Below are 9,542 nucleotides of genomic sequence, written 5' to 3' on the forward strand. Positions count from 1 at the left end.
TGGTCATACATTAGGCAGGAGGTTAGGAAGTGCAGCTCAGTTTCTACCTCATTTTGTGGGCAGTGAGCACATAGCCTGTCTTCTCTTGAGAGCCATGTCTGCCTACGGCGGCCTTTCTCAATAGCAAGGCTATGCTCACTGAGTCTGTACATAGTCAAAGCTTTCCTTAATTTTGGGTCAGTCACAGTGGTCAGGTATTCTGCCGCTGTGTACTCTCTGTTTATGTCCAAATAGCATTCTAGTTTGCTCTGTTTTTTTGTTAATTATTTCCAATGTGTCAAGTATCTTTTTGTTTTCTCATGATTTGGTTGGGTCTAATTGTGCTGCTGTCCTGGTACTCCATAGGGTGTGTTTGTGTTTGTGAACAGAGTCCCAGGACCAGCTTTCTTAGAGGACTCTTCTCCAGGTTCATCTCTCTGTAGGTTATGACTTTGTTATGGAAGGTTTGGGAATTGCTTCCTTTTAGATGGTTGTAGAATTTAACATCTCTCTTCTGGATTTTGATAATTAGTGGGTATTGGCCTAATTCTAGTCTGCAAGCATTATCATCATGTATTATCATCATATATTATCATCATATATTATCTCTCTATCATCATTTATTATCATCATGTATTATCTCTCTATCATAATGTATTATAATCATGTATTATCTCTCTATCATCATGTATTATCATCATATATTATCATAATGTATTATCTCTCTATCATAATGTATTATAATCATGTATTATCTCTCTATCATCATATATTATCATCATGTATTATCTCTCTATCATCATGTATTATCATCAAGTATTATCTCTATCATCATGTATTATCATCATGTATTATCTCTCTATCATCATGTATTATCTCTATATCATCATATATTATCTCTCTATCATCATGTATTATCATCATGTATAATCTCTCTATCATCATCATGTATTATCTCTCTATCATCATATATTATCATCATGTATTATCTCTCTATCATCATATATTATCATCATGTATTATCTCTCTATCATCATATATTATCATCATGTATTATCTCTCTATCATCATATATTATCATCATGTATTATCTCTCTATCATCATATATTATCATAATGTATTATCTCTCTATCATCATATATTATCATCATGTATTATCTCTCTATCATCATATATTATCATCATGTATTATCTCTCTATCATCATATATTATCATCATGTATTATCTCTCTATCATCATATATTATCATCATGTATTATCTCTCTATCATCATATATTATCATCATGTATTATCTCTCTATCATGCATCATCATCAAAAACAGAAACGTTTCTTTTTCAGGGCCCTGTCTTTCAAAGATAATTCATATAAATCCAAATAACTTCACAGATCTTCCTTGTAAAGGGTTTAAACACTGCTTTCCATGCTTGTTCAATGAACCATGAATAATTAATGAATATGCACCTGTGGAACGATCTTTAAGACACTAACAGCTTACAGACGGTAGGCAATTCAGGTCACAGTTATGAAAACGTAGGACACTAAATAGGCCTTTCTACTGACTCTGAAAACACCAAAAGAAAGATGCCCAGGGTCCCTGCTCATCTGCGTGAACGTGCCTTAGGCATGCTGCAAGGAGGCATGAGGACTGCAGATGTGGCAAGGGCAATAAATTGCAATGTCCGTACTTTGAGACGACTAAGACAGCGCTTCAGGGAGACAGGACGGACAGCTGATCGTCTTCGCAGTGGCAGACCACGTGTAACAACACCTGCACAGGATCGGTACATCCGAACATCAGAACTGCGAGACAGGTACAGGATGGCAACAACAACTGCCTGAGTTACACCAGGAACACACAATCCCTCCATCAGTGCTCAGACTGTCCGCTATAGGCTGAGAGAGGCTGGACTGAGGGCTTGTAGGCCTGTTGTAAGGCAGGTCCTCACCAGACACCCCCTGCAACAAAGTTGCCTACGGACACAAACCCATGGGCGACGTCATGTTTTTGTCTCACCAGGGGTGAGGGTCGGATTCGCATTTATCGTCGAAGGAATGAGCTTTATGCCGAGGCCTGTACTCTGGAGCGGGATCAATTTGGAGGTGGAGGGTCCGTCATGGTCTGGGGCGGTGTGTCACAGCATCATTGGACTGAGCTTGTTGTCATTGCAGGCAATCTCAACGCTGTGCGTTACAGGGAAGACATCCTCATGTGGTACCCTTCCTGCAGGCTCATCCTTACATGACCCTCCAGCATGACAATGCCACCAGCCATATTGCTCGTTCTGTGTGTGATTTCCTGCAAGACAGGAATGTCAGTGATCTTCTATGGCCAGCGAAGAGCCAGAATCTCAATCCCATTGAGCACGTCTGGGACCTGTTGGATCGGAGGGTGAGGGTTAGGTCCATTCCAGGTGGCTTGGTGGAAGAGTGGGGTAACATCTCACAGCAAGAAACTTTCAAATCTGGTGAAGTCCATGAGGAGGAGATGCCCTGCAGTACTTAATGCAGCTGGTGGCCACACCAGATACTGAATGTTTCTTATGATATTGACCCCCCCTTTGTTCAGGGACACATTATTCAATTTCTGTTAGTCACATGTCTGTGGAACTTGTTCAGTTTATGTCTCAGTTGTTGAATCCTGTTATGTTCATACAAATATTGACACATGTTAAGTTTATTGAAAATATACGCAGTTGACAGTGAGAGGACGTTTCTTCTTTTGCTTAGTTTATTACCATCATCATGTATTATCTCCCTATCATCATGGCTAAGGTAGATAAGAAGATAATTAAACCAGGAGATACAGTAGGTAGATACGAAGATAATTAAACCAGGAGAGACAGTAGGTAGATAAGAAGATAATTAAACCCGGAAATATAGTGGGTAGGTAAGAAGATAATTAAACCAGGAGATACAGTAGGTAGATACGAAGATAATTAAACCAGGAGATATAGTAGGTAGGTAAGAAGATAATTAAACCAGGAGATAGAGCAGGTAGATGAAGCTAATTAAACCAGGAGACAGTAGATGACGCTAATTAAACCAGGAGAGACAGTAGGTAGATGCAGCTAATTAAACCAGGAGATACAGTAGATGAAGCTAATTAAACCAGGAGAGACAGTAGATGAAGCTAATTAAACCAGGAGAGACAGTAGATGAAGCTAATTAAACCAGGAGAGACAGTAGATGAAGCTAATTAAACCAGGAGTGACAGTAGATGAAGCTAATTAAACCAGGAGAGACAGTAGATGACGCTAATTAAACCAGGAGAGACAGTAGGTAGATGCAGCTAATTAAACCAGGAGATACAGTAGATGAAGCTAATTAAACCAGGAGAGACAGTAGATGAAGCTAATTAAACCAGGAGAGACAGTAGATGACGCTAATTAAACCAGGAGAGACAGTAGATGACGCTAATTAAACCAGGAGAGACAGTAGGTAGATGCAGCTAATTAAACCAGGAGATACAGTAGATGACGCTAATTAAACCAGGAGAGACAGTAGATGACGCTAATTAAACCAGGAGAGACAGTAGATGACGCTAATTAAACCAGGAGAGACAGTAGGTAGATGCAGCTAATTAAACCAGGAGATACAGTAGATGAAGCTAATTAAACCAGGAGAGACAGTAGATGGCGCTAATTAAACCAGGAGAGACAGTAGATGACGCTAATTAAACCAGGAGAGACAGTAGATGACGCTAATTAAACCAGGAGAGACAGTAGGTAGATGCAGCTAATTAAACCAGGAGATACAGTAGATGAAGCTAATTAAACCAGGAGAGACAGTAGATGACGCTAATTAAACCAGGAGAGACAGTAGATGACGCTAATTAAACCAGGAGAGACAGTAGATGCAGCTAATTAAACCAGGAGAGACAGTAGATGACGCTAATTAAACCAGGAGATACAGTAGATGAAGCTAATTAAACCAGGAGAGACAGTAGATGAAGCTAATTAAACCAGGAGAGACAGTAGATGAAGCTAATTAAACCAGGAGAGACAGTAGGTAGATGCAGCTAATTAAACCAGGAGACAGTAGATGACGTTAATTAAACCATGAGAGACAGTAGATGCAGCTAATTAAACCAGGAGAGACCGTAGATGCAGCTAATTAAACCAGGAGAGACAGTAGATGAAGCTAATTAAACCAGGAGAGAAAGTAGATAGATGAAGCTAATTAAACCAGGAGATACAGTAGATGAGGCTAATTAAACCAGGAGAGACAGTAGGTAGATTAAGCTAATTAAACCAGGAGAAACAACACGTTTCTCCGTGAAGTTAATCTCAGACATCTCAAAATTCACAAAGTCAAACACAAACTGCCCATCTCACCCACTTGACATATCAAAGTAGCTCAAGAAACGTTCCTGAAAAAAGCCCCGATCATCCACAAACCTGACGATAACTGACAACTGAAAGCAGACTGGTGACACCACAGGTCCCAGAGTGGTCAGACTGGTGGCAGGTCCCAGAGTGGTCAGACTGGTGACAGGTCCCAGAGTGGTCAGACTGGTGGCAGGTCCCAGAGTGGTCAGACTGGTGACAGGTCCCAGAGTGGTCAGACTGGTGGCAGGTCCCAGAGTGGTCAGACTGGTGGCAGGTCCCAGAGTGGTCAGACTGGTGGCAGGTCCCAGAGTGGTCAGACTGGTGGCAGGTCCCAGAGCGGTCAGACTGGTGGCAGGTCCCAGAGTGGTCAGACTGGTGACACCACAGGTCCCAGAGCGGTCAGACTGGTGGCAGGTCCCAGAGTGGTCAGACTGGTGACACCACAGGTCCCAGAGTGGTCAGACTGGTGACACCACAGGTCCCAGAGCGGTCAGACTGGTGACACCACAGGTCCCAGAGCGGTCAGACTGGTGGCAGGTCCCAGAGTGGTCAGACTGGTGACACCACAGGTCCCAGAGTGGTCAGACTGGTGACACCACAGGTCCCAGAGCGGTCAGACTGGTGACACCACAGGTCCCAGAGTGGTCAGACTGGTGGCAGGTCCCAGAGTGGTCAGACTGGTGGCAGGTCCCAGAGTGGTCAGACTGGTGGCAGGTCCCAGAGTGGTCAGACTGGTGGCAGGTCCCAGAGTGGTCAGACTGGTGGCAGGTCCCAGAGTGGTCAGACTGGTGGCAGGTCCCAGAGTGGTCAGACTGGTGGCAGGTCCCAGAGTGGTCAGACTGGTGGTAGGTCCCAGAGTGGTCAGACTGGTGGCAGGTCCCAGAGTGGTCAGACTGGTGGCAGGTCCCAGAGTGGTCAGACTGGTGACACCATAGGTCCCAGAGTGGTCAGACTGGTGGCAGGTCCCAGAGTGGTCAGACTGGTGGCAGGTCCCAGAGTGGTCAGACTGGTGGCAGGTCCCAGAGTGGTCAGACTGGTGACACCACAGGTCCCAGAGTGGTCAGACTGGTGGCAGGTCCCAGAGTGGTCAGACTGGTGGCAGGTCCCAGAGTGGTCAGACTGGTGGCAGGTCCCAGAGTGGTCAGACTGGTGGCAGGTCCCAGAGTGGTCAGACTGGTGACACCACAGGTCTCAGAGTGGTCAGACTGGTGGCAGGTCCCAGAGTGGTCAGACTGGTGGCAGGTCCCAGAGCGGTCAGACTGGTGGCAGGTCCCAGAGTGGTCAGACTGGTGACACCACAGGTCCCAGAGTGGTCAGACTGGTAGCAGGTCCCAGAGTGGTCAGACTGGTGGCAGGTCCCAGAGCGGTCAGACTGGTGGCAGGTCCCAGAGTGGTCAGACTGGTGGCAGGTCCCAGAGTGGTCAGACTGGTGGCAGGTCCCAGAGCGGTCAGACTGGTGGCAGGTCCCAGAGTGGTCAGACTGGTGGCAGGTCCCAGAGTGGTCAGACTGGTGACACCACAGGTCCCAGAGTGGTCAGACTGGTGACACCACAGGTCCCAGAGTGGTCAGACTGGTGGCAGGTCCCAGAGTGGTCAGGCTGGTGGCACCGTAGGTCCCAGAGAGGTCAGACTGGTGGCAGGTCCCAGAGTGGTCAGACTGGTGACACCACAGGTCCCAGAGTGGTCAGACTGGTGGCAGGTCCCAGATTGGTCAGACTGGTGGTACTATAGGTCCCAGAGAGGTCAGACTGGTGGCAGGTCCCAGAGTGGTCAGACTGGTGGTAGGTCCCAGAGTGGTCAGACTGGTGACACCACAGGTCCCAGAGAGGTCAGACTGGTGGCAGGACCCAGAGTGGTCAGACTGGTGACACCACAGGTCCCAGAGTGGTCAGACTGGTGAAAACCCTGTCAAACTACAGCATCCTCACACTTGTTCATATGAATTATATTTAGATGTGTGCCGCCCTTTAGAACTCCCAATCACGTCCGGTTGTGATACAGATCGGGAGCGATCTTAGTCTTAGACCGCTGCGCCACTTGGGAGCCCAATGATTGATTAATTCCAGTTTATAATTTTGGATTGAAAATGTATATAGGCATCCTAGCCAGCTCAATTTTGAATATAAACCCAATTTAAATCACATTCCACATTTCCTCCTGACACATAAATGGACTGTAAATACATAATGTTACCAATTAGTTTACCCTAACCAGATGGACAGGGCGCATAGGCTGTATGCAGTTGCTCTTATTAGTAGTCTACAGTTGATCAGACTGAAGAAATAGCCTCCTTTTCATCCCATACAGCATGTCAGATCTCTAACGTTTATGTGTAGCCTCGGCTGCTGCAACATTTATGTCATGAGTTTCTGCTTGTGTCTGTCAGAAGGGGTTATGTGTTATCATCTTTGCTAAAATAAATACCAGAGGAAAGTGGAAAAACGACTAAAAAGCCCTCGTGAAAAACATATGGGCTCCGTCAAACCTCTTTCTTTCCATCTAACTTTTAATGGATGGGAAGATATCAAATTATTCTGAATTGATTTCGACATGCCAGAAAAGACAAATGGCAGGTCCCAGAGAGGTCAGAGGTCAGTCGAATGTTCCACATGTTCAGCACGTAAAGCATCGTAACGTGTAACTACTACCTCTGAAAGCACCTTGTGGTTGCCCTTGTCGGTGGAATAATCCCTCTCGTCGTGTCTTCTGAACGCCAATTCTTTCAGGCCCCCAAAATGCAATGGTGTTGATAAGCCAATTGAGAACATCCCTGTTTCCACTAAACTTTCTCGTTGTATTGCGCAGTTTGAATACTCAGCAGAAATCTGATGTGGATACGTATATGCACTAGGTTAATTCTCAGATTGTAATAATATGATTGGATAGACAGCATGTCACTACATACTGCAAAAGCTTTGATTGGTTGGAGGTCGCCCTTCAGAAGTGGCCATAATTACCATGTAGGTCTATGGAATGGGGTGAGGCCTACGAGCCACCTAGGTTTTGTAATGAGGTCAACGTACCCAAAGGAGGACAGAAGCTAGCTGTCCAAGTCTGAGGTCCTTAGCGCTCTGGAGCAGGTTTACATCAAGGATCTCTCTGTAATTTACTTCGTTCATCTTTGCCTCAATAATGACTAGTCTCCCAGTCCCTGCCACTGAAAAACATCCCCACAGCACGATGCTGCCACCACCACCATGCTTCACTGTAGGGATTGTGCCATGTTACCTTGATTTCATCAGAACAAAGAATCTTGTTTATCATGGTCTGAGAGTCGTTGTCACGCCCTGACCTGAGATATCTCTGTTTTCTTTATATTTTGAATAGGTCAGGGTGTGACTAGGGTGGGTACACTAGTGTTTGTATTGTCTAGTTTGTTTTGTATGTCTAGGGTTTTTGTAGGTCTAGGTGGTTTGTATGTCTATGGTGGCCTGATATGGTTATACTCTTTTGTATAGCTTCACGTTTCGTTTTGTTATTTTGTTGTGTTCATTCTTTTAATAAATAAGAATGTACGCAGAACACGCTGAGCCTTGGTCCGATCCTTATAATGAAAGTGACAGTCCTTTAAGTAGTCCTTTGCTACTTAATATAATGTTTACATACCCTACATCATTCATCTCATATGTATACGTATATACTGTACTCTATATCATCTACTGCATCTTTATGTAATACATGTATCACTAGCCACTTTAAACTATGCCACTTTGTTTACATACTCATCTCATATGTATATACTGTACTCGATACCATCTACTGCATCTTGCCTATGCCGCTCTGTACCATCACTCATTCATATATCTTTATGAACATATTCTTTATCCCTTTACACTTGTGTAGGTAGTAGTTTTGGAATTGTTAGCTAGATTACTCATTGGTTATTACTGCATTGTCGGAACTAGAAGCACAAGCATTTCGCTACACTCGCATTAACATCTGCTAACATACACATTAAAAACCTGTTCAGGCTAGGGACAATACATCTGCTAACCATGTGTATGTGACAAATACAATTTGATTTTGATTTGATTTGATAACATTTGATTTGATTTGATTTTTAGGTGCCTTTTGCCAAACTCCAAGCGGGCTGTCATGTGCCTTTTACTGAGGAGTGGCTTCTGTCTAGCCACTCTACCATAAAGGCCTGATTGGTACTGCAGAGATGGTTCACCTTCTGTAAGATCCTCCCATCTCCACAGACGAACTCTGGAGCTCTGTCAGAGTGACCATCACTTTATTGTCACCTCCCTGACCAAGGCCCTTCTCCTCCGATTGCCCAGTTTGACTCCAGGAAGAGTCTTGGTGGTTCCAAGCTTCTTCCATTTAAGAATGATGGAGGCCACTGTGTTCTTGGGGACCTTCAATGCTGTTTCTATTAATTCCGTTGTTATATCCCCAAAATGTCAATTTATTTGGTGCGTTTGAAAAAAAAAACACAGGTTCCAACATGACTACAAAATATGTAATAAATTACCTGTAATCTTGATCCAAACATTTCAAACAACTTTCCTAATACAACTTGAGGTATTCTTTTACGTAAATAATCAATAAAATATAAGATGGGATAAACTGCGTTCAATAGCGGATAAAAACAGAGTGGAGCAAGCTTTCAGGTTGCGCGCCCCAACCACAACAGTACACTAGACTCGACACTCATTCTGAACAGCCCTACTTCTTCATTTATCAAAGGAAAAACACCATTTTACATATTGGAGTGCCAACAGAGGAAGATCTTCAAAGGTAAGGCATGAATTATATCGTTATTTCTGACTTTAGTGTTGTAGTGTTGTTCCTGGCAGGTTGAATTATGATTTTCATGTGTATGTTTGATGGGGTGCTGTCCTCGGATAATAGTATGGTTTGCTTTCACCGTAAAGCATTTTTGAAATTTGACACGATGGCTAGATTAACAAGGAGTTAAGCTTTAATTTGGTGTATTGCACTTGTGAATGAATGAAAGTTAAATATTTCTAATATGTCACTGGATGATGTCGAAACGTTCCGCTTGCGGAAACCCCTAGCCGTAAAATTAAGGGGAAACATTTAAATGTCTTGGAATGGCCTAATCATAGCGCAGACCTCAATCCAATTGACAATCTGTGGTATGATTTAAAGATTGCTGTACACCAGCGGGAACCCATCCAACTTGAAGGAGCTGGAGCAGTTTTGCCTTGAAGAATGGGCAAAATTCCCAGGGGCTATATGAGCTAAGCTTATAGAGAAATATC

At 44.0% G+C, this 9,542-nt stretch overlaps 1 protein-coding gene across 1 annotated transcript in view; it reads right to left on the reverse strand.

Annotated features, from left to right (window-relative positions):
• Positions 1 to 5,963: 5,963 nt before the first annotated feature.
• LOC135543705 (uncharacterized) overlaps positions 5,964 to 9,542 on the reverse strand; it is a 63,093-nt gene continuing 59,514 nt past the window's right edge. Inside the window, exon 8 of the mRNA XM_064971072.1 lies at positions 5,964 to 6,113. Within this exon, the coding sequence (XP_064827144.1) occupies positions 5,964 to 6,113 (150 nt within the window). The remainder of the gene's footprint in view (positions 6,114 to 9,542) is intronic.

This window comes from Oncorhynchus masou, chromosome 8 (genome assembly GCF_036934945.1).
Source record: "Oncorhynchus masou masou isolate Uvic2021 chromosome 8, UVic_Omas_1.1, whole genome shotgun sequence".
Classification (NCBI taxonomy): domain Eukaryota; kingdom Metazoa; phylum Chordata; class Actinopteri; order Salmoniformes; family Salmonidae; genus Oncorhynchus; species Oncorhynchus masou.